The sequence below is a fragment of the Triticum urartu genome, chromosome 5 (assembly GCF_003073215.2).
Source record: "Triticum urartu cultivar G1812 chromosome 5, Tu2.1, whole genome shotgun sequence".
In the NCBI taxonomy this organism is placed as follows: domain Eukaryota; kingdom Viridiplantae; phylum Streptophyta; class Magnoliopsida; order Poales; family Poaceae; genus Triticum; species Triticum urartu.
The window spans coordinates 379,394,969-379,419,766 of NC_053026.1; the positions used below are offsets into that span (position 1 = coordinate 379,394,969).

The 24,798-nt window shown below is 48.8% G+C and overlaps 2 protein-coding genes across 5 annotated transcripts; one reads left to right on the forward strand and one right to left on the reverse strand.

The window, feature by feature from the left end:
* Positions 1–12,980, forward strand: LOC125507040 (probable LRR receptor-like serine/threonine-protein kinase At1g51810). Its single transcript, XM_048671737.1, has 10 exons — positions 1–110; positions 496–707; positions 1,630–2,195; positions 4,305–4,459; positions 6,780–7,290; positions 10,258–10,536; positions 10,655–10,806; positions 10,991–11,003; positions 11,469–11,755; positions 11,929–12,980. Exons 1-10 carry the CDS (start codon positions 1–3, stop codon positions 12,302–12,304), a joined length of 2,661 nt encoding a protein of 886 aa, XP_048527694.1. The 3' UTR covers positions 12,305–12,980.
* Positions 2,470–24,760, reverse strand: LOC125509158 (inactive anthranilate O-methyltransferase 1-like). 4 transcript variants are annotated; one of them, XM_048674060.1, is made up of 8 exons: positions 24,200–24,758; positions 23,589–23,984; positions 23,242–23,508; positions 22,807–23,155; positions 15,112–15,566; positions 13,975–14,103; positions 13,643–13,734; positions 2,470–10,347 (listed from the first exon to the last, which is right to left on the reverse strand). In XM_048674060.1, the coding sequence occupies exons 1-4, from the start codon at positions 24,257–24,259 to the stop codon at positions 22,814–22,816; spliced, it is 1,065 nt and encodes a 354-aa protein (XP_048530017.1). In that variant the 5' UTR covers positions 24,260–24,758; the 3' UTR covers positions 2,470–10,347; positions 13,643–13,734; positions 13,975–14,103; positions 15,112–15,566; positions 22,807–22,813. The 4 variants fall into 4 exon arrangements, with proteins under 4 accessions (XP_048530017.1, XP_048530020.1, XP_048530018.1 ...); XM_048674063.1 differs by lacking the exon at positions 2,470–10,347 and having other exon boundaries at positions 13,143–13,734; positions 23,589–23,972; positions 24,200–24,760; XM_048674061.1 differs by lacking the exon at positions 2,470–10,347 and having other exon boundaries at positions 13,143–13,734; positions 13,952–14,103.
* Positions 24,761–24,798: the final 38 nt, after the last annotated feature.

The following is a 24,798-nucleotide window of genomic DNA, read 5'->3' on the forward strand; positions in this document are numbered from 1 at the left end:
ATGCGGGTGCCTGGGGCGTGGAGAATCAGCGTCGGCGGGGTCCCGATGCCACCACCGCCCACCGGGGCGGCGCGGCGTGCGGAGATCGCGCGTATCCGCGCCTCCCTGCCGTAGGCGGCGAGGGAGGGGCCACGCTACGTCCCCGACAGCCCGCTCTGGGAGCCATACTTCTGGCGCCGCCACGACGAGCAGCTCGAGGCCACCAACGGCGTCGTACCCTCCGGCAGGCTCAACTCCGAGGGTCGGCGCCGATGGTGGGGCGTGCCCGGCCGCACGCTGGAGGCCGTCCTTGAGTACATCGAGGGCGGCAACACGCCGAGGCTGGAGTACCCCCCCCCCCCCGGTCCTTCTCTCGCCGCTGTGGGAGCTCGTGGACGCCGAGGCGCATGGACCCCGGGGCATCCTCCTCCTCGTCCAGTCGGTTGACCGGCTCCCCTGCCTCCGCCCCGTCAAGCCGGAGCCCCAGGACACGCCTGTCAGTCGGCGCACCCGCAGCTCCAGCGTCTGCATCGGCGACTCCACCCCTGCCTCTGGCCGCCTCGTCCTCGTCGCGCACAAGCCGGAGCCCGGCCTACCCCCGGAGTACGAGGAGATAGCCCGGCGCGGCTTCTCCGACGACGATGCCTTATGGTGGGCGCGCGACGACTACCTCCGCGACGAGATGGTCCGGCAGCGCCAGACCCTCGAGAAGATAGCCGCCCGCAAACGTGGGCGCGAGGACGAGCATGGCGTCGTGGTCCTTGACAGCGATGACGACGAGGACACCCCCGGACCGTCCAACCCGCCGCGCCAACCAGGGGAGGGTTGCGTCAGGGACGGCGGCCGCGGCGGAGGCGACGACAACGACGACGGCGGCGGCGACTACACGTGGTTCTACCGCCTCCTCGACATGTAGAACTACAAGAGTGGCGGGCGGCGAGGAGCGGCGAGGGAGACGGCAAGGAGCAGACTAGTAGCGTTTTTTTTCTTTTTTGTAAAATATTTTAAATATGAACGAACTCGTCAAAGTTTGGTTTAATTTGCGCCGTGTTTGTGACAAAAGTTAAGTTTTCAAAAAAACGTGGGCGTCGCGACTGGAGGGCATCACGCCTCTAGCACACGGTTTAGCGTCGGTGCGCCCCCGAGGACGATTTTAGGCGCCTCCTGGGGGGCCAACGGCTGAAGATGCTCTAAGGCCGGTGAGACGGGTGCATGTTGGCTGCATTAGCTGCACACAGTAACAGTATCCCCTCGCATGCAGCCCAATCACGAGAAGGATTACGTAACAGTATTTTTTTTTCATTTTGAGAAAGATTACCCAGCAGTACTTGGCGCGCAATATATACGCACCCCTGAGGCATTGCCCTCTCGCCGTGCCATTGCATTGCATGCGGTGTAGTGATCAACTGAGCTGTTTTCTCGATGGTGCTGTTTCTTTTCCTTGGTGCATTCGTCTTGGCAGCCACAGCAGTTCATGTCGCCGGTCAGCAAGAAGGTTGGTTTCTAACCTCAAGGGCGTACATCGATCGTATCCGTCCACGCATGTGTCCATACAACACTGAAACGCTTGTGCTGATATTTTGCCACGAAGTACAGTAGCCGGCTTTGATCGATAATTTATCTCTTTTCGTCCTGGTTGTGCTACGTGAGATCAATCAGGTTTTCTGAGCATCGACTGCGGCCTGGATGCCAAATTCAGCGGGCGCAAGGACACCTACACAAACATCGCCTACATCTCTGACAGTCCGTACGTCGACGGCGGGGAGAACCACAGGGTGGCCGCCGACCAGGAGAGCTTTACTAACGACGTCTCCCTGCTAACGCTGAGGAGCTTCCCGCCCCCGTCCGGCCTACGGAATTGCTACAACCTCCCCACGGAGAGCGGTGCCAAATATCTGGTCCGGATGGAGTTCTTCCACGGCAGATACGACGGCAAGAGCAGCCCGTTGTCGCTGCAGTTCGAGCTGCACCTGGGCACCAACTACTGGGACACGGTCACGCTCCAAGACACGACCGACGACTGGGTGTCGGAGGCAATATTCGTCGCGTGGTCCAGCTGGGTGACGGTGTGCCTGCTGAACACCGGCACCGGCACGCCGTTCGTCAACACGGTGGAGTTGAGGCCGCTCGGGGCCTCGCTTTACCCGGACGTCACCATCGACGAGTCCATATCCACGTATGGAAGGGGGAATATGGGGGGGAATTTTACCAGGTATGCATGAAGCTCTGGTTTTATGATGCTACATAATACTTCCTCCGTTTTCAAATATATGTTTTTTTAAGATTTCAACAAAGGACTACATACGGAGCAAAATGAATGAATCTACAGTCTAAAATATGTCTATATATATCCGTATGTTGTAGTCTATTTAAAACCTCTAAAAAGACTTATATTTAGGAACGGGGGAGTATCTTTTTCTTCCAACTGTTTCGGGAAATTAATTCCATGGATGTTTTAGAGGATTTGGAGTCTTGGAATTTGTTTCTACATTTTTTGATAAAGGGCATTTTTATTAACTTAAAATGTAGCATCAAACGAATACAAAACATAATGAGCATCGCTCGACCTCTGCATAACTAAAATGTACATAACCAAACAAAAACATAATGAGCATCACCCGGATTCTTGGAATTTTTTTCTACATAGGCCAATTGATTCACGGGAATGGAGTCCTTCAATAATTTTGGACTAGAATATATGCATTTAACGTTTGCAAGGGGACGGAGTACGATTTGTTCAATCCATGACGGAGGAAACCGGTGAATTCTTTCCTCCATTCCATATTACTTGTCGCTAGAATGGATGTATCTAGAGGGAGTAATTCCCTAGGATACATCCCCCGAGTGAACCACGTCGATACATGCCCTATACTAGGCCTCCAATGGTCCAACCTGACCGCCCTTGAAAACAAATGATAAAAGAAAATGAAATTTGCCTTGTTGTGGGTAGAAATAAACAGTATTACAAAAATTGTCTGGAAGAAGAGTAAGCACACAAAAATGCCATGATGTGAACAAGTAAATTGTCAAAACTGTTGGTAAAAAAACACATAGTGAAAAATCTTTAATTAATTTAGCGATAGGTAGTATGGGAAAAACAAAATTTCACAATTTTTGCCATGTTAAAAACGGCGGAAGAAAGGTTTCCATGTTCATGATAAAATTTCGCCTATATGTTGAAAAAATGTTTGTTCATTTTCAAGATTCATGTATTTAAAAAAATCCGTCTTAAAACACAAGCAAAAGTTTTTTTAGAACGAAGGCTCTAGAGGAGCCCGGCTTTGAATTAACAAAGCCATCAACCGGCCAGGAAAAGTAATACAAGCGCGAAACCAACACAAGAAAACAAAAAAAAACGACAAGGTACAAAGACGCTGGACAGCAGCTCACAAGCCTCACACACCAAGCTAAATATGATCGAACATGGAGACACGCAGCTCGGAGATGTGTAGGTCCTCAATTCGCGTACGGGTCACCAAGGAAGTAGGAGAATGTCAGCACAGGAGTAGCACTTCCGACGGTGAGGAAGGGCACGCCATCGCCAAATCGCCAGCGGCCCCGACATGCCATGTCCTCCCAGCTCCACTGTCAAAGAAAGCCCCTGCCTCCTCGCCTGGATCGAAGGCGCCGAACCGTTGACAGTGTCGCGGTTCACCCTAGAACCTGGGAGAAAGGACACCGGCAGGCTGCATCTGGAAAAGGAACCGAGCGCACCCGACAAGCCACGGAGTGCTCACCTGGAGCAGAGCACCACCAAATCCACGGACTGGACATGAATGAGAAAGAGATGCCGGAACGGGCGGAGAAGAGCATTAGCGGCCAGCTACCTCCGCCGCTACACACCCACCACATCGCCGAGCAAGCCCAATGCCCACCTAGCTCCCAAAGACGGCGCCTTCAGGAAGGAACGCGACGCCAAGGGCACCGCCGCCGCCCAACAGTGTTGTGGTTTTCACCCGGGAGACTAGAGGGGAAGGGGGCGGCGGATCTGACCTGAACGGCGCCTCCAAGGAGGGGAGCGGTGCCCTCGAGCGTCGCCGCCGCCAAGACCGGCGAGGCCGGCCTGGGATTTCTCCCGATCTTCGAATCCCCGCCACCCTTACCCCAACGGCGCGAGACCGGGCGGCCCGCAGAGGAGCAGGCCGGATCCAGCCGGGGAGGAGCTCGCTAAACAGGGGAGGCAGGGGCGGCCAGATCTGGCGCTGCCGATCTGCCGCTGCACCACGCCACCCGTCCTCCAGTTCACCCGCCGTCCACACGGCCAGGTTCGCCGGCCCACGCCCCCGCCACCGCCTGTCGCAGGGCCGGTAACGTCTCTCCGACAGGGCCGCCGCCCCGAGGACCTTGGCCCCCCGCAGAAGAGGCAGGGCAGCCAGGGCCCCGCCGCCACCTTCCTCAGCGGCGCCCCGGGCTTACCCGGCGGCGGCCTCAGGCAGCGGCGAGGGGTGAAGGGAGGGGAAAAGGAGGCGGCGGCGCTAGGGTTTGGACCCCCGAGTCGCCCGAGCAGGGGCGACGCGAGGGGAGAGATATATCACCTTACCAACGACTCGTTGTTTGGTTTAACACAAGCAAAAGTAGCCATGTTATATGGACTAAAACAAATGCTAGGTATGCCATCATAAAAATACAAAAATGTTTGTCATGGTGTATGTTAAGATAACACTGCCATGCTATATTCAAATAATTTGTAGTGGTATTAAAATAAGTTGCCATGATTTGTTCAATAAATTTTCAATGATGTGCACAATAAAATTGCAATGGTCCACAAAATAATTTACTAAAAAGGAATTTACCATGGTTCGCTCAAAAGTAAAAAGACAAATGTATGTACAGAATAAGTTTGCCATGTTATATTTTTTTGCCATGGTACTGAAATAAATTTACCATCGTGAAAGTAAGAAAAAAAGAATTTCCCATGATCCCAAATTATAATTTTCCATGTTACCAAAAATAAAAATGCCATGGTACAAAAATAAATTTGCCATCATGAAAGTAAGAAAAAAAGAATTTGCCATGTGATTTTACTTTTTTTAAAATCCTCAATTTTGCCATGTGGTTTTGCCAAAATTTGACATGTCGCTTTACAAAATTTGTCATGTTTTTTGTGAAAACATTTTCTCCTTATTTTTTCATTAACAAGTTAAGAAAAATCACATGTTTTCTAGAATAACATGGCAAAAACATTGTACGGAAAATAAAAAAGATATAAGATGTGCACGTTATATGCAAAATGTATATAAATTTGTCATGATTGGAAGAAAACTGGTATGAATTTTCCATGTGACAAGTATTTTTTCTTACAAAATTTGCAATGTGTAGGGAAATATTTTTCTTAGAAATATGCAAAAAAGAGTAAAATTACCATGTAACAAAAGTAAAAAAGCATTCTCAAAATTTCCAGGAATAAGGAGAAAATTCCTAAAGTTTGACCTGGGAGCATCATAAAAAGACCTAAACTTTGCCATGTTTGGAAGCCCAAAAAAATGTTATGGATTTCCCATGTGAATAGGAGAGAAAAAATCTCTAATTTGCCATGTGTTGTACACAAAAAGGTGTGATTTTGCCATGTGACTAGTAGAAACATTCCCAAATTTGCCAAAAGGCGTACACAAAATCTGCCATGTCTTGCACACAAAATAAATCAAAACAATTGCCGAAGTACAAATTTACCATGTACATTGTTTTGGTAAAATTTGCCATGTACCTAGAACAGTTGGTACTATCACAAGATCAAGGTTTTCGGTCCTAATAAGTTGCCATCATCTCACTCTAAAAAAGTTCCACTCAGAAACACTTCTCTCTAGAAAAAGACAACGAGTTTCATGTTTTGGGTATGATAAACAGATCTAATAAATGACACCCCCTAAACACTTTTGTCAAAGCAACCGTATGTACAACAATAGATTTGCCATGTTATAGAACAGTAGTAGATTTGCCATGTTATAGAGCATTTTGTTCTTAAAATTGCCATGGACTAAAATACAAAAACATCTTGACATGGAAAATTAGCTTCGTAGACCATGGCAAATGAGCAGAAAAACTGCTTGAATCACGACAACTATACATATCATGGCAAAAGTTACTACCATATATCATGGCAAATTAAAGTTGATTTCTCTTTGAACTAACTATGAAATTTCCAGGGCAACAAAAACATGATTTAATTTGACATGACTTATAAGTTGAGTTGACATGGCAACATATTTTAAGTTTTCAAAGCCCACATGTTATGTTTCTTTGCCATGGCAAAAAATAATTTAACTTCACATAATAACAAAATTTTAGCATAATTTTGTCATGTTTTTTCTGAAAATCATGGTAGCTAAGAAAAAACTTGTGAACATAGAGATTTTTTCTAAAATTTGCCATGTGAACAAAACAAAATATTTCTAAAGCTTGCCATGCTAACAAAAAAGGTGGTATCTAATCGTGAAGAGCATGGCAAATTAATAATCTTTGCAATATTTTGGGAAACATGAAGGTTTTGAATCTGCCATGTGATCATTAGAATCATTTTTGAAAGACATTGCTACATTCTTATGTGTATAGAAGATGCACACACATCCTGAGTTGCTACGTTCTTGTGAAAAAACTTTATTCTTCGAATTACAGGAGTCAAAATACTTTTGTGAAACATGTGTGGAACTTCTCATATCATTTGTCAAGCTCTTCTGAAGTTTCTCTAAACTTGGGATAATTAATGGAGGCCCATTTTAAGTTTCTGACACAGTAGCAATCTCACTACGCAAACAGTTCACTTTCATTTTGTTTTTCAATGATGAATTATTATTTTCATGAAGGTTTCCCGACGATCCATATGACCGCTACTGGGGTTCGGAAACCAGCTCATCATGGGCAAACCTTTCCACCAAAGAGCACATCCAGCAGGACGACAACAGCGTCGCGGTACCCATCCTTGTTCTTCAGACAGCCGTCAGTCCTATAAACAATGTCACCGTGCTAAACGTTGGTACATGGAGAGCGTACAAAAGGTCCTTTGAGTTTAAGTTCTTCCTACACTTTACCGACATCCAAAACACCCAGCTCCGGCTATTCGACCTCTATGTGAACGACGACCAGTGGTTGCAGACATACAGCCCCCCGTACCTGGCCATTTCTTATATGTATTCTTCTGCCTGGAATAAGACTACAGACGGCAAGTATAATATCACTCTTGCAGCCAGCCCTACATCCGTGCTGCCTCCGATGATCAATGCATACGAGGTTTACAACAACATCCCCCACGACACTCCAAGGACGTCCACCAAAGACTGTGAGATGCCTCCCCTCCTCCTTTTTATATATTTCCATGCCCACTCATAAATGTTCACTGCAGACATGTTTGGTTTTTGTTTATAAATAAGTTTGGGTTGCTTACTTCTTTATGCAAATGCGAGCACTTACTCCATTCGCAAACAAAGATGTTTTATTTGTAAAACATGTCAAGTTGTAAAACATCATGTTTAGGATAATGTACGATTAGTTGAAACAACTACTCCCTCCTTCCAAGTTTACAAGGCTTATGTTGTTTGTCTTAAGTCAAACTTGTTCAAGTTTGACCAAATTTATTGAGAAAAAATAACATCTACAACTTTATACAAGTATAATATGAAAATATACTTCATGTTAGATCTAGTGATACTGATCTGGTACCGTAGATGTTGATACTTTTTCGACAAACTTAATCAAATTTAAAAAGATTTTTGCAACAAATTTTGAAAAGATTTGGCTTAAGACAAACCAAATGAGCCTTGTAAACCCATACCCATCTGGAGGGAATAGACATTTATAACTTGAATGCATATGTTAACACAGGAAATCAAGAAAATGATCATAGGTTTCAGCAGTACATCAACTCATGCTTCCGCACAGGCTATAACATCCTATGTTACCATGTCACTGCTTGACTGAAGAGGAAAGAAGACGAGAATGAGTAGATTTATTTTGAGCGCTTCGAGAATGAGATGACGAGAGAAAGAAACAATCTCGGTTTCTTTAAAAGCCTGACCCAACTAGAGCAAAATAGCTCGCCAATCCATGAAGCAAAACGGTGCCTCCCGTTTCCTGTTCGACGCTTATGGCACCAGTTACAGCCTTTTTCGTCACTGGGCATGATTCCATCGGTACCTTAACTGGGCCAGCTCAATTGGGTCACTCTCATCACTGGGTTTTTTTCAGGCCAATTCTCTGGGTTTTGCTTCCCTCTATCTTTGACCAGTTTCTGACGGTTTTCATGTTTTTTCCTTTTAATTTTTGTTTGTTTTTATTTTTCATTTTCATTTATTTCATAATCTTTTTTTCAAAAAGTGCGAACAATTTTCAAATCCATTAACTTTTTCCAATTTCGTGAATATTTTTTGAATTTGTGAAAGTTTTTCAAACCCTTGTTTTTTATTCATGGGATTTTTTTCAAATTGGTGATTTCTTTTAGATATGTGAACTTTTTCAAATTTGCGACATTTTTTTATTGAATTCTTGATATTTTTTGCAAAATAGTTTTGTAGAAGTCAGCAGTCAACGGTCAGTGCTCAGATGTCAGAGGCCAACGGTCAAGGTCATCGGGTACAGGAGCCAGTGCTCAACAAAGGTAGACCACCCACTCACCCGCTCCCGTGAGATACGGTTTGTTAGGCTGGCCGACGCATCGGCTCGCGTGAGCGGCCGGTTGGGTTACATGGCGCAACCAGTGTGGATTAGGCTTTGTACGATGCTAGGTGTTTAGGAAGGTGCTTAGAAAAATAAATGAGGGTTTTCTGAATCATTGGTGCTTATTTCTATAGAAAAGACGCTTAATTTTTTTTCAAAAAGAGGCGCTTTATTACTTAAGATGTTTAACAGAGACGCCTAATTAAGCATCTACCCAGTACAAATAAGCACGGGTGCTTAAGAAAAGCCTGGTATATTTCTCGAAGCACCTCTCCTAAGCACCTTGCATTGTACAAGGCCTTAGGAGGTCTCGTGGAGTCGTGGTGCCTCCACCTCCGTGCCAATCTATGCGCCCAGGCGAGGGCACCACCTACACGGCGGCGGCCAAGTGCGATGAAACTGCATATTTGCATTCTGTGATCAAACCGTTTTTTACGAGGATGATCAAACAGTTTTTCCTGACCACTCCCTTTTTCTAATTTTGTGATCATAGTTGACACAATGATGGCTATCAAACTCGAGTACGGAGTGAAAAAGAACTGGATGGGTGATCCATGTTTTCCGGCCAAATATCGATGGAATGGCGTCAATTGTAGCGACTTAACTGATAACATTACGAGGATAATATCTCTGTAAGTGCTATTTCGATGGTCTTTCATGTTGCATGTGCAAATACGTAGCCTGTGCCTTGATGTTGGAATGCTAATTTTCATGCAGGGATCTATCCAATAGTAACTTGACTGGATTGGTATCTGATAACTTCACGTTGCTCACAGAACTCCAACTTTTGTAAGTAGTAGAGATAATGAGTATAACTATGGCTTATACAAATTTGTTCCAAAAAGTTAGACTTATTCATAACCAACATGTTTTCACACCAGAACACTCCATTCTTGACTGATAATTAGTGGATGGCGGGGAAGTGTATAAATGTGCATTATGGTTGCCTTGTAAAGCTAAATATGATTATCGTCTGTCCATAATATCTGACATTTTCATTTGACATGAATGAGGAGCTCCTTCTACCTGTAGACATGACGGAAGAACACCGACAGAATCCACTTGAGAGAACTTTTATTTGGATATATTTGTTTGCAGCTGTTACGATGCATTGGGTGTCTAAACTAGTACTGCTCACTTGCAACAGGGATTTGTCCCGCAACAATCTGAATGGTCCAATTCCGTATTCCCTCTGTAAAAGGAACGCAGGATCGCTCGTTGTCAGGTTTGGGTTTTATTCTTGAGGTTTCGTTTCTGTGAATGTTCATTCGAACTGAACTTGAATGCATCTCTTTCTGTGATCTTCAGGCAGCTGACTATTCAAGATTGCTTTTTGTACTAAAGTAGTTCTGAAGTAATTGTTTGATGTAATTTCAATATTTCAGGTATGAATCTGAAGAAGATATGTGCAACAAAACAATAAGTTCACCTCCATCACGAAATAGAACAGCCATAGTATCTCTCTCAGTAGTGGTTCCTATGGTGGTAGTGGCTGTACTTGTTCTTTCATATTTGATCTGGAGAGGGAAGAAAAAGCCAAAAAGTGTGTATGCTCTTCTCTTTGAATAACATGCAATTAAATCAAGCGATTATTACGGTTTACCATATTGAATGTTCTCTGTGATATAACTGACACTTGTTCAACCAGTTTCAACACATGATCCTCCCAAAGAGTCAGAGCTTCAGAGTGCTCTAGGAAGTACAAAAAGTCATGGGGATCACCTGCAAAATACTGAGAATCGTCGATTCACGTACATGGAGCTGCAAAAGTTTACTAATAAGTTCGAACGGTTCATTGGACAAGGAGGTTTTGGGCTCGTGTACTACGGTCGTTTAGAAGACAATAGTGAGGTTGCTGTCAAGATGCGTTCTGAATCATCGTCTCACGGGCTGGATGAGTTCTTAGCCGAGGTAATTTCTCCTTTGGTTGACAAAATTGCAGTTTGAAAGGTATTTTTGGCAAGCCGCTTTCACACTGAATACATGCAAATTAAGATATTTGCCCTCTGTTCTCTGTCTTATTACATAGGTTCATAGCTTGACAACGGTGCATCACAGAAATCTAGTTTCTTTGGTTGGTTACTGCTGGGAAAAAGATCATTTAGCACTTGTTTATGAGTACATGCCTCGAGGCAATCTTTGCGATCATCTGAGAGGTTTGTTCATCCATTGCAAATCTAAGTAGTATTGATTAAGAGAGATCAATCTTTGTAGCTGTCTTAAAATTCGATACAAATTATATATGTGTTGTTAAAACTGGAGAGGCTATCTTGAATGGATTTAAGATATGTCAGTATCTAAAATATTTTGAGGCTGCTTTAATAAAAACATAATTTGAAGCTACTACACCTGTTCCCTTTGAAAGACTACAATCTTCGGTAAGAGCTAGTCACAGTTGCATATTATTCCCGTCCAGACAAAGTTGTGAAGTCCTAACAGTTGACTCATAAAGTAACATCCTTATTTTAACCAATTTATTCAATTTCCAATGCACAAGAGCGTAATAGAATTGCAAAGAAACAAATATTGCACAAATGTATGAACGATGACCTATAAAGTTGTTCATACAGCACTGTTCTACTCCCTCTGTTCACTATTATAAGATGTTCTAACCTTTTTCTGAATCGGATGTATATGGACGCGGTCTAGTGTGTTTGTTCACTCATTTCAATCCGCACACATAGTCCATATTGAATATCCCAAACTTCTTATAATAGTGAACGGAGGGAGTAACTGTTACTATTCTCATATATGAAGGAAAACATGGTGATGAGACCTTGGACTGGGCAACACGTGTACGAGTTGTGCTTGAAGCTGCACAAGGTATGATGTAATAAAAAAAGATTATTGTTAGCTTAAGAGAATATGTTATAGATTGTTTGCTTTTCATTTCACTCAAGTTTTCTGGGACTTGCTTGATATGTTCAGGCCTGGATTATCTGCACAAGGGATGCAGCCTGCCAATAATTCACAGGGATGTGAAGACCAGCAATATTCTGTTAGGTCAAAATCTGCGGGCGAAAATAGCTGATTTTGGACTCTGCAAAACCTATCTTAGCGAAACACAGACTCACATATCAACCAATGCGGCTGGATCAGCGGGTTACTTTGACCCAGAGTATGTCCCTTTGTGCATATTATAGTGTTTGCGTACTTTGTTTTTCGTGTAAGGAGAAGTAAACTACTCCAGTTTACCAGGGCAAGAAACAAAGAAGATAAATACTCCATATTGTGCGTAATCAGAATTTAGGTTTACCAAGATGTGTCTTATGTGTTGTTTTTTAGGTACTACCACACTGGCAGGCTCACTGAGAGCAGTGACGTTTACAGCTTCGGTGTTGTTCTACTGGAGATAGCTACTGGCGAGCCTCCGATACTGCCAGGCCATGGCCACATTGTTCAGCGCATGAAACAGAAGATGGCCACAGGTAACATCACCTCAGTCGCCGATGCAAGGCTCGGTGGTGCCTACGAGGTTACCTCCATGTGGAAACTAGTCGACACTGCCATTGCATGTACAGCAGATGCTGCTGTTGGAAGGCCAACAATGGCAGCCGTGGTGGCACAGCTGAAGGAGAGCATTGCATTGGAAGAAGCCCGTGTGGACAGCGCTGTCAGGGTAAGCCCAGTGAGTGATACCGTGGCCTTAGTGTCCACATTTAGCCCATCGGCAAGGTGAAGCAGTGACTATACCCGGATTGGTCTCATGGCATCGTTGATGGATCTGTAAAGTTTTTAGTTTCTGCCAAAAACAAGATGTGTTTGTATTATAATGGTGTATTTTTTCTGTCTTTCTGGATATTTCCTTGTGTTAAACCAAACATTAGTGTGTTGTGCTTATAAAGAGTATGGTGCAATTGGTTTGCTTCTATTTGTGCAAGCAATGACAGAGGGTGAAATTGCGGCCCCAGGTATAGAACTCCTGAATTGGCGGCTAGGGAGTGGTGCACGTCATAGTGGCTGGTGCGCTGGATCTCTCAAATCTGGACGCGAGGAGTTCGTGCCAAGGCGAAAGCCTAGCGCGATGGCGGGAAATACACCCTTCCTGAAGGCGCCGATGCAGATTCTTCTCCTCTTCCCTGGTGCTCCGGGTAAAGAGAAAAACTCCATGGTTCTCTGCACTTCCATACGGGTGTGGACAGACCCTGTCGACCAACGAGTGCCTACAGTCACCCCGGACCTGCACGAAGTCGTGCCAACGTAGGTACTCAGAAGAGACAAGGAATCAGATAGTGAAGGAATGAAGGTTGTTGGAGTGGAGTGTCAAACTCACATCTTTGGGAACCAATGAAGGCTGCTAGATGAGCAGAAAAGATGCAAGGAGCCACTAGGGAAGAGCCTCTTATAGAATGATATTGGTACAACAACAAGCTTGAGTATTCTATAGTCTCACCTAAATAGCTTGGCGTAATCATGGTCATAGCTGTTTCCTGTGTGAAATTGTTATCCGCTCACAATTCCACACAACATACGAGCCGGAAGCATAAAGTGTAAAGCCTGGGGTGCCTAATCCTCGACAGAGATCCAGAGCAGTGCTAATGCATTTTAGATCAGAGGAGCAGCCCAAGTCCGCGATCACAAACTTCTTGAGAAAATCGAGTTCAATCTGTCATAATAGCGATCTTATTTTTCTTTAATAAGGTAGAATAGATAGAGTAATGGCGTCTGGTGGGGAGAGGTAGAATAGATAGGGTAATATCATGATGGCTGGGTTCTAGGTGGAGTAGGGCCAGGGAAGCGACAATTTGTGGCGCCTATACCTGCCAAGCTCTTGTAAATGAACTTTTTTCTCTACCTTAATATACTGACACGCAGATCTCTTGTGATGTCCTAGGGAAAAAAATCTTATTTTTCTTTATGGTCTTATTTCAAAATTCAGTAATATAAGATATATACTATGATCAAATTTTTGACAAGGCAGTCTCCTGAAGCCAAATTTCAGGAGATGCCTGAATAATGGAGTTGGAAGCATAGCTAGTTTACCTGAATACTGGAGTTGGAAGCATAGCTAGTTTACCTGAATACTGGAGTTGGGAGCATAGCTAGTTTGCCCTTGGCCTTGATTCATGGCTTCGATTGCAGCAGGGCTAACATCCAGAGACCTTCAACCTGAGAGAGCAAGATTAGGAAGGAGATGGTGACATTGCACTGGAAGTTCAGCTATTCTTTTTCTATGCATACTGGGGATGGCTGTTCTGGCTGCTTATTGAGTGGAACAATAGGATTCAAAATGCTTATCAATCTTAATTAGAGCCAGCTAATAGAAAGGTTTAATGAAAGATTAGGTAAAATTCAAATCAGGATATATAGTACATGAACAACCTACCACTACTAGAGTTTGTTTTATACCAGCAGACTTGTTTTGATGCCATGGCTTCGCTTGCACTGGATGTTCAATTCTTCTTTTTGATGCTCAACTGGCGATGACTGTTCTGGCTGCTTATTGGGGGCGGTAAAAATGTCAACGTGCTTCTCAATCTGTTATCGGTCACTACTATTAGGGACAGCTAGAATAAAAACTTGTCACTACTAGAGAGGATATTTGTTTAGACCAGCAGAATTGTTATTTGACATGGTTAAATTTTAATGGTTCTTCCAGTTGAGCATAGCAACAGAATATTAACTGAACTTCCAGTATTCTTTTACCATAATTCCAGTACATTATTAGCATTACCACAAACACCATGAGCTTTACTGAATAAGAACAATATAAATTGGAGTGTTCAAATATTGTCATGGATCATACAGTGAATATTACAGCAGTGTCAAACTGTCAATTATCACCAAGACTAACAACATAATACTACTAAGGAGTTACATGAACAAACAACACATTTGTTATCTTTCCGTGAGAAAAGAGCTCTATTGACTACTAAGAATAAGTGTTACAATCTCAAGCAGTCTGAGCACTTTGTTTCAGTTCTGTTTCTGCTGTTATCCTCCCTCCAATCTCTTGTAAGTTTTTGTGTGTGTTTCATTCCTAATCTCTTGATTGAATAGAATCTTTGGAAACAAATAACATGTTACGACTGTTTTGCCACAAAAAGGAGAGTAAGTGTTACAATCTCCATCAGTCAACTGACCAACATGACTTAAGCTTTGCAGGAGTCATACATCACAGTGTTTGGTACACATAGTTAGCAAGTTGAGTGAGTTCATGGGCAGCAGAATTTGCCAATGGATATAAATGGCAGTTCACAGAACTGCTTGTGCCCGTATGAAAACACACAGAACACTCACAAAGACGTAGTTTACATACTCAGTTTGTACTAAACCAGCGTCAATTAATTTGGATCGGAGGGAGTAATAAATTTCACGTGCATTCATTGCCACCTTTTGAAATGTCAAGATGCACTATTATCTCTTGAGAGGGGTATAACAGGCCAGCATTCTACATACCAAGCATAAAGATCAAAGGAAACTAATTGTTCTCATCAAATGGGGTGTACCTTACAAAAACCCAACAAGTAGAAAAACAGCAGTTACCTGGTCATGCCTTCCGAGTGATGTGGCGAGCATAGCTTGCAGGCTCCATTGCCAGGACAAAGAAACAAAGCTAGCAAAGGAATGCCCATGGATGCACCCAGATTTGAAGAACTCAAAGAGGGAGGCGCTGGTACATCACAGATTAAAGGGACCCCTGTACGTTGCCTCCAGACCTCCTCCGGCTTGCAAAGCACTTGTTACATTTGATTATGCCTGCTTGAACATCCTCCTGGAACCCTCCCATGAACCAACAGACCTGCTCAACCTCTTAAGAGGTAGTAACAGGGTACAGAGCCTTAAAGAGACAGGTGTGTTCGGCTCGACGCCTGGACACTACCATCCATCTATTTTTCTCCCGAAGCAGTGTCAACGACATGTCCATACAACTCGGATCCCCACAAGGCAATGTTGCCAAGCAATAGAACTTCTTGCACAAGAGAACCTATCAGTGTGACCTGCACAAGCGACTCCGCCATGAGGAGGGTACGCCGCATTTCATCGAACTGGTGGCGGGCAGTCGAGCCGATCCAAGTCCTACTTCCACTAGTAGAAAAAGGGTCTAATGTGAAACTAATTAGTCCCGGTTTGTAATTGAACCGGCACTAATGTGACCATTAGTGCCGGTTCCAACGGCTAGGCGGGCGACGCTCATTAGTACCGGTTCGTGGTGAACCTTTAGTACCGGTTCGTGCCACGAACCGGTACTAAAGAGGTGGCGTCCCTTTAGTACGGGTTGGTGGCTCCAACCGGTACTAAAGGGAGGGTCTTTAGTAAAGACCCCCCCCCCTTTAGTACCGGTTGGTGGCTCCAACCGGTACTAAAGGTGATGCACTGCCACCCGCAATGCACAATGTTTAGTCCCACCTCGCTAGTTGAGAGGAGCTCCCACCGGTTTATAAGCCCCGCCGCGGCTACCGTGTCGAGCTTCTCTCTAAGCAGGCCTTTGTGGGCCTATTGCAAGTCTTCTGTCGTGTGGGGCCTACTGGGCCGTACGGGCCTGCATCCTGGCCCAACTAGAGATTGGGTTTCTAGTCGTATGCAGGCCGTGCCGGCCCAGTAGGCGGGCTGTTTTTGCTTTATTTCAAAAATAAAAATAAAAAAAATCCTTACCAACCGGGACTAAAGGTCCCCCAGACCACGGCGCGCCTCGTGCCACGTGGTGGGCCTTTGGTCCCGGTTCGTGTTGAACCGGGACTAAATGGGGGGGGACCTTTAGTCCCCACTCTTTAGTGCCGGTTCTAGAACCGGTACTAAAGGTCCTTACGAACCGGTACTAAAAGTCGTTTTTCTACTAGTGTTCCAGTTCTCCTTTTGCTTTTCTTTTTAGCAATCTGATTCTGCTTTTGCCATTCGAACTTGTGAGTGTATTTAGCTTATGTTCATATTGGTTTAGCTTAGCCCAGACCAAGTGCACCTAGACCTAGATCGACTTCTGTGAATTTCTAGATCTTTCTGTGATAAGAACAATTACTAGGAGCAAAATATTGCATAAGGTCGCCCTCCCGCGCCTCCGGCCGCCATGCCCTCAGACGGTGCCTACTCCGGAATCCCCGACGGTCGCCATCGCTGGCGCGGGCACGCGGGCGAGTCCTCCGGCTCACGGTCCTTCCGCGACGTCGTGAGAACCCCGCCGACCCCGCGCAGCCCTGCGCCGGCAGCGCCGAGCCCAGCCCCTGCTCCGACAGCCCTTGTGCCCCGCGGCCCGGCCGCGCCGGCCGCTCGCGTCCCTGCTTCTGCCCGCCTCGGCCCCCGCTCGGAGGTTCACCGCGCCACCGGCGGACCAGTGTTGGACGCCGATGGATTCCAGCAGCCGCGTCGCAGGAATCGCCGCCAGGGCGCGCGGCGCCCAGCCGCCCCAACCCCTCCGCGCCGCAAACGCAGCCCCTCGCCGGAAGAAGTCACCAGGCTCTGCTTCCGCTACCTTGACCCGGGACACCGGGTGCGCGGCTGCACCAACCCTGTGCATTGCCGTCGCTGTCTCGTCTCCGGCCACGAGTCCAGCGGTTGCATGACGCTGCTGCCTGGCGACTGCCGCGTTCTGCCCCCGGCCGCCCAGGCCCCGGCGCCCGCCGCCCCGCCTCGCTGCACCCCGCCTTCGTCCACGCCCCGGCCGCCCCCCGCCGCGCCGGTACGGATCACCATCGCCCACTCCATTGAGATGGAGGAGGCGGAAGAGGTGCTGTCACGCGGCATGGTGGCCACCGTTACCGGCACCAAGCCCTCCGTCTTCCTGGCCGAGGTGGAGACAACCCTGCACGCCTTGTTCGACCTGCAACCCGGCGACTTCACCGTCCACCTCCATGCCCCGGAAGATTTCCTCATCATCTTCTCTTCGCGGCGAACCATGGACTGCATGGCCGGCGACCATCTCATCAACGCCGACAACTTCTCCCTGCTCCTTCGCCCATGGTGCAAGCTCGCCCACGCCACTGCCGGCAGCTTCGCGTACTCTGTACAGCTTGAGCTCTGCGGCATCCCTGCGTAGGCATGGAAAGAGGAAAGCGGGGAGGAAAGCAAAAGCGTGCAAGGGTTCTGGCCGCGCTCGCAAAAGCTGCGGCTGCGGCAGATCCGAGGCCAACCGCGCCACCCGCCCAAGCGCTGGTGGAGCCTACCTCGCCAGCTGGCCCCAGCGCATTGGTGCCAATCCGCAATCCTCCTGCTGCCGGGCCCGCGCTGAGCCTGTCTCGTGTGTCACCATGCGCAGGGGACAACCCAGCCAGTGATGGGCCACCAACGACCGGTCCATGCGCGCTTGGGGATCAGGACGGCCTGTCCTCCACCAGTGAGGTCCCAGATTCCCTTCCTGCGGAGCGCCCAACTACCCCCGAGGATGATCCGCTGTCGAGGCAAAGCGGGGCTTCGCCCTCGTCAGCTCCTGTTGCTGCTGCGGGCCCGGCTGACCTGCGATCCAGCCCCACTTGCGCGCTGCGGGAGAGCGCGCGAGAACTTCGAACCGCCGTGCTCCCAACCCCTGCTGCCCCCAACAACAGGCTCGAGCTGGGCCGTGCCCCCTCTTCGGCCCAGTCGCCCCGGCGCATTCTGAAGTGGCCCCAGCCCGTGGCTGGTGGCATTGATGGGCTCACCCCCCTCCCAGCCCACCATCGCCAACCCCCCCCAGGCCCTTCGTCACCCCACGCGATCCAGTTCGGCAGCGCCGCACGCTTCGCCTCGCCGCCTGTCACCCTGCGCCGATCTCGCCAGCGCGCCAGCTCCATCAGCTCCTGGACCCTAGGAGACTTCCTCGCCCCTGCCACCAAGCAAACTTGTCCAGCCCTTCCCAACCCTGGACGCAAACGGCGACGGCAGCCCCTGAACTTCTCGCCGTGGCGTGGTCGCTCTGCCTCCATCGCGAAGGCAAAAACAGCCGCTCCGCCCACCACCGAGCGCCGTGCGCAGGTCCAGCTCCTTCGTACCTTGGGCATCATCGGCATTGACCAGGTGATCTCTGCTGAAGCCATGAAGGCCTACGAGGGGGTTTTCGCTGCGCCTCTCCCGCACACCGTCCTGGAGGCCATCGTCGCACTAATCGGCCGCGAGCTGCCCTCTGATCCTTCCACGGCGCCTATCACCACGGTGATCACTGGCAGCCCGATCGCAACATAGCCGCACTGCCGCGTGCCCATCCGTCGACCTCTGTTCAATGGATCACGACCTCCGCATCATCAACTGGAACGTCCGCGGCTTAAACACTCGCGCCAGGCGTACCGCCATCCGCTCGCTTACTGTAACCTCCAGCGCTTCGATCGCTTGCTTCCAGGAAACAAAGATGGAGTTCATCTACTCGTCGACTGTTCTCGAGACGTTGGGCTCCGAGTTTGATGAGTACGTTTACCTCCCTGCGATCGGCACTCGTGGCGGGATTCTGTTGGCTTGGAAGAGCCGGGCCGTGTCCATCACGGACCCGACGTTCACCACCAACACTCTTTCGGCCCGGGTCGCGACCACCGATGGCTTCAGCGCGCCCTGGTGGCTCACCATTGTCTACGGACCCCAAGATGACCCGGGAAAGATCGCGTTCCTCCACGAAATCCGCGATGTGCGTGCTGCGTGCCCTGGGCCTTGGCTTATCTGCGGCGACTTCAATCTCATCTATCGGGATGAAGACAAGAACAACGGCAACCTCAACCGACGTATGATGGGTCGTTTTCGGCGTGTTCTCAACGACCTTGCGCTCAAGGAGATTTATCTCAACGGCCGGCGGCCGGCGCTATACTTGGTCTAATGAGCAGAACCCGCCTACCCTGGTCCATCTTGATCGGGTGATGTGCTCCGCGGACTGGGAGGAAATGCATGGTGAGTGTCACCTGCGCTGTCTGGCCACGGTCGTCTCTGACCACGCCCCCCCTCTTGCTGGACTGCTCGTTCATGCACTCGGTGCATCGACGCTTCCGCTTCGAGGAGTTCTAGACGCGCCTCGCCGGCTTCCAGGAGGTTGTCGCCAGCGCATGGAACTCGGTGGAGGACGCTGATCCTTTTCGGTGCTTCATGCGACACATGCAGGCCACCGCGCACAAACTCACAAGCTGGAGCGCGCGCTCGGTTGGCAACGTGCGCGACCAGCTCGCGATCTCCCATGAGCTGCTCCTACGCTTTGACTCTGCGCTGGAGCACAGGCCGCTATCGCCGCATGAGGACTGGTTACGTCGCCAGCTCAAGCTCACCTACTTGGGCCTCGCCTCCCTCGAGCGTACAATCGCCCGCCAGCGCGCGCGCATCGCGTCCCTTAAAGATGGCGACACAAACACTTCGTTCTTCCATCGCCAGTGCACCTTCCGCAAGCAGAAGAACCGGATTCATTCCCTATCAGTTGATGGCGCTGTCCTCACCGACCCTTGCGACATGGCCACGGCGACCTTTGCGCACTTTGATGCTCTGATTGGGACTGACGTGCCACGGGACTGCACCATCGACCTTTCACAGCTCATTGTGCCATCTTGCCTGGATGACCTTGACGCGCCCTTCAGCGAGGACGAGGTCTGGCAGGCTATCAAGCGCTTGCCGTCGCGCAAAGCGCCCGGCCCCGACGGATTCACAGCGGAATTCCTCCGTTCTTGCTGGCCCATCATCAAGCATGACCTCTTGAAGATCTTCGAGCAAGTGTACGCGCTCCGCGGCCGTGGTTTCAGCTGCCTCAACCAGGCGCTTATCACTCTTCTTCCCAAACGCGCGGATGCAAGCGGCCTTGGGGACTACAGACCCATAAGTCTGATTCATCTTGTCACCAAGGTCCTCGCCAAGCTGCTGTCACTCCGCCTCGCGCCCAAGCTTAATAGCCCCGTCAGCAAAGTCCAGAATGCCTTCATCCCTGGCCGAAGCCTTCATGACAACTTCATCCTGGTGCGTCAATCCGCGCGGCTTCTGCACCAGCTTGGCGCCCCACGCGTGCTTCTGAAGCTGGACCTGGCGCACGCCTTCGACTCCATCTCCTGGCTGTTCCTGTTCGACGTTTTGCGATGCCACGGCTTCGGCAATCGCTTCCTCGACTGGATCGCCCTCCTTTTGTCGTCGACCAGCACCAAAGTCCTCCTCAACGGCGCCCCTGGACCTCCGATCTGGCATAGGTGTGGGCTGCGTCAAGGCGACCCCGTGTCCCCACAGCTCTTCGTCTTGGCTGTCGACACGTTGGGGAGGCTCTTCCACCGCGCCATCGAGCTCCGAGTCATGCAACCACTCCATCCCCGCCGCGCCATACCGCCCATCTCCCTGTACGCAGATGATGTGATCCTCTTTTGCCACCCCACGCCAGGCGACATCACGGCGGTAAAGGAGATCCTGCGCCTTTTTGGGCGCGCATCGGGGCTCCAGGTTAACTATCAGAAGAGTGTCGCGGCCCTCATCCGAGGCGACGCCGATGACGCTGCCCTTGTCGCCGAGCGCATGGGGTGCCCCATCGTCGACTTCCCGATCACTTACTTGGGCATCCCTCTCACACTGCGTCACCCCACCGCCGCCCAGCTACAGCCCGTCGTCAACAAGGTGGCCGGGCGGCTTCCCTCCTGGAAAGCCTGGCTCATGAACAAGGCTGGCCGGCTGGCCCTTGTCAAGGCCGTCCTGAGCGCTATTCCCATCCACCAGCTCCCCGTGCTTGCGCCGCCAAAAAAGACCCTCAAGCTACTCGAGAAGATCGAGCGAGGTTTCCTGTGGGCTGGCCGCGCCGATGCCAATGGTGGCAACTGCCATGTCAACTGGAGGCACGTATGTCGCCCTATCCAGCTCGGTGGCCTTGGCGTGCACGACCTCGAGCGCACCGGTTTCGCCCTGCGCACCCGCTGGCTTTGGCTCAACCGCGACGACGATGAGAGGGCTTGGCACGGCCTCGACCTGCAGTTCTCACACGAGGAGCGGGCTTTCTTCTTCGCGTCCACCACCATGATGATCGGGAACGGGCTGCGCGCCCTCTTTTGGGAGGACCGTTGGATCAATGGCTGCGCCGTTAGCGAGATCGCGCCTCTCCTCTACGCTTGCATCCCCAAACGACGCCGCAAGTCCAGAACCGTCGCCGACGGCCTCCACGCAAACCAATGGGCTACCGACATACAGGGCACGGTTGGCATCCCGGAGATTGGTGAATACCTCTGCCTCTGGCGCCTGATTGCCCAAACCAATCTCCATGACGCGCCGGACCGCCTCCGCTGGAAGCGGACCGAGGATGGAGCGTACTCAGCCAAGTCGGCCTACCTCGCCACCTTTCACGGTTCCTCCCACTGCCAGGCCTAGAGGCTTACTTGGAAGTGCTGGGCGCCACCACGGGTGCGCTTCTTCCACTGGCTTGCGAGCCTCGACCGCTGCTGGACTGCCGACCGCCTCGCGTGCCATAACCTGCCTCACCCACCCTACTGTCCGCTCTGCGATCAGGCCCCAGAGACACTGCACCACCTTCTCCTAGGATGCCCCTTCGCTCGTCAGGTGTGGCATGAGATCCTCTCGTGGCTGCGCCTCCCTTGTCCGCCACCCAACAACGACGCCTCGCTTCACGACTGGTGGCGCTTGGCTAAACGGAACGCGCCCAAGCCGATGCATAAAGGCCTCGCCTCCGCCACTTTGCTCGTGCCATGGATGATCTGGAAACATCGCTGGCTGCGTTTTCGAGGGAGACCGCCCTTCGGTCACCTCCCTGATTGCCACGATCAAGGCTGAGGCTGCCCTTTGGGCCAGAGCTGGGGCCCTTGGCCTCCGCGTCATCTTGCCCCAAACCTGGGATGTTCACTAATGCCCTTGTATTTGCCCTACAACTCGCCTCCTAGGAGGATTGTTACAAACCCCCTCTTTTCAATACAATGAAACGCAAATCTTCTGCGTTTTCTCGGAAAAAAAAAGAACATTCACTAAAATTGGGCATCACATAATTTATATGGATCATACGGCGAGCAGTGCTAGTAGGGGCCATCGGTACTTTGATCTACCGTCTTCTTCAATCTCATTGCAGTTACTAAAACAGATACAAGACACAAACCCAGGCAGAATTTGCATGCGCAATACATCACAATGTTTTGTAGGCCTAGCTAGCTGAGCAAGTTGGTGGGCAACAACATTCTGCTAATCTATATAAATGATAGTTCATTCTTAATCTCTTGTGCATCGACGAATATCTTCACAGAACACCATACAGGATATAGTTTACAAAATGAAGTTGGCACACATTGTCACATCAAACAAAGCAATAAACCTAATCAAATGTGGTGTACTATAAGGTACCTGATAATCATGCCTTTGCAAGGGATACAACCAGCATAGCTCGTGGATTTCTGGCACGCTCGTCTTGCATGCTGCCCTCGAGGCTCCAGCGCCGCTCCGCGGTCCTCACAAATTCATCCATGACCTCTCCAAAATGCTCGACTATTATTGGCTCAAATATGGCTCTCAGATGATTCACGAACGAGCTTGGGGTGAAGAGCATGCTGTCCATATCAGTTGTAGCGTCATATACCCGCATATCCCTGATAGAAAAGGAGCCCTCGTCTTGGATGACCTCCCTCAGCTCTTCACCAGAGGGTCCATACACCGGCACATAGAAAGAATCAAACTTCGCTTTGTCGATCACACCCTGTCAACCATACCATAAGATCGGGAGTTCAAATACTCAAACGTTCATTCGAAAATTATAAAATGCAATACTAGAAAAAAATGTACCTCTAAGGCCATGACACTTAGAATCTGAACTAAAGTTTCCCAAAGGTGAAAGAATTTGGAGGCTTTTACATTAGAAGGCCGTCCTACAAGGGAAACAACCATTCGGCCTCCTGGGACCAATTCTTTGGCTCTCAGCTCCAGGAAAAGCATGAAATCTTTCCTGAACTGCTGTGCATAAGCCTCACGGACTATAGGGAGTCTTTCACACCTAGCATGCTCATCCATGTCGTACGCAGGGATCTGGTTCATTGTCAGATCTTCGGGAGCCTGCGAGGATAAGGTTTTTCTGTTGCAAAATCGACAAGTAATGTAATGCATAGATCCATTGAAGGGTGATAAATTCACACCATGGAGAGCCAGTGCAAGCTGTTGGATGAGCAGACAAGATGCAAGGAGTCACTAGTGAATAGCCTCTCGTAAAACGACCCCGGCGCGATACCAGTCACAACAACAGGCTTGTTGTTACTTTGACGGAGCGTGACCAGGCTCTTCACCACCGTGTTGAAGTCATTGTCAGGAAGGTCATTGAGGAGCACACACACTTCTGGTCGTGATTGCTGGAACTGAAGACAGTGGTTGATGATGGCCTTGATGGCAGTCGATACCAGTGCTAGCACATTTGGGCCAGAAGAGCAGCCCAAGTCCGCAATCAGCATCTTTTCGGGGAACAAGGTGCTTCTGCTGCCACACAAGTCAACGATGGCCGCTTCTATCAGCGGCTTCATCCTGTTCTGCTGAGAATTCTACAATCGAGTTATAATTCTTTAGAAAATCGAGTTTAACGTTTTAGCTAAGTGTCGTGCTTTTTAACTTCCCCGACTCTTCTTTTAAATGTCAGTAATATAAGCTATATTGTGAACAAGTACTTGACGAAACAGTTTTGAAAAGCAAAGTGTCAAGAACAGATCAACATGCCATAGAAACAGTAGTAGTGAACTAATCGAGAGAGGGAAGATACCTGGATACTGGAGTTGCGTGCATAGCTTGTTTCCCCTTGTCCTTGATTCATATGCACCATCTGTTTGGAGGCTATGGCTTTACTTAGAGCAAGGCTAAACACCAGATCTTGGATCTGCAGGAATCAAATTAGGATACAACGCTGAAAAAGTACTGGAAGTTCAATACTTCTTTTGTCTATGATCAACGGGGATGTCTTTTCTGGGCTTCTGGCTGCTTATCAGCAGCAATAGTAGGGCCAGCATGCATTCTTGTTTTCTATCTTCGGACCAGACAATGGATAGGCTGAAAGGTTGGTCAAATTCAGATCAGGATATAATACTAACAACCTGTCACTCGCAGATTAGATTAGCAGACTTGTTCTTCTGATCGGGCTACATTGTTTAGCATAGGATCCAGTGGAAATAATAATATTAACAACCTGTCACTAGCAGAGGCATTATAAATTCTAGATTAGCAGACTTGTTATTCTGATCTGGTTAAATTGTTCAGCATGGGATCCAATGGGAGAAGAGAAACATTTCAGACATTTTAAACTAAAGCAGCACAGAAGCAACCTTTCAATTTATTTACAGTGACTGTGCACTTGAATTTATATTA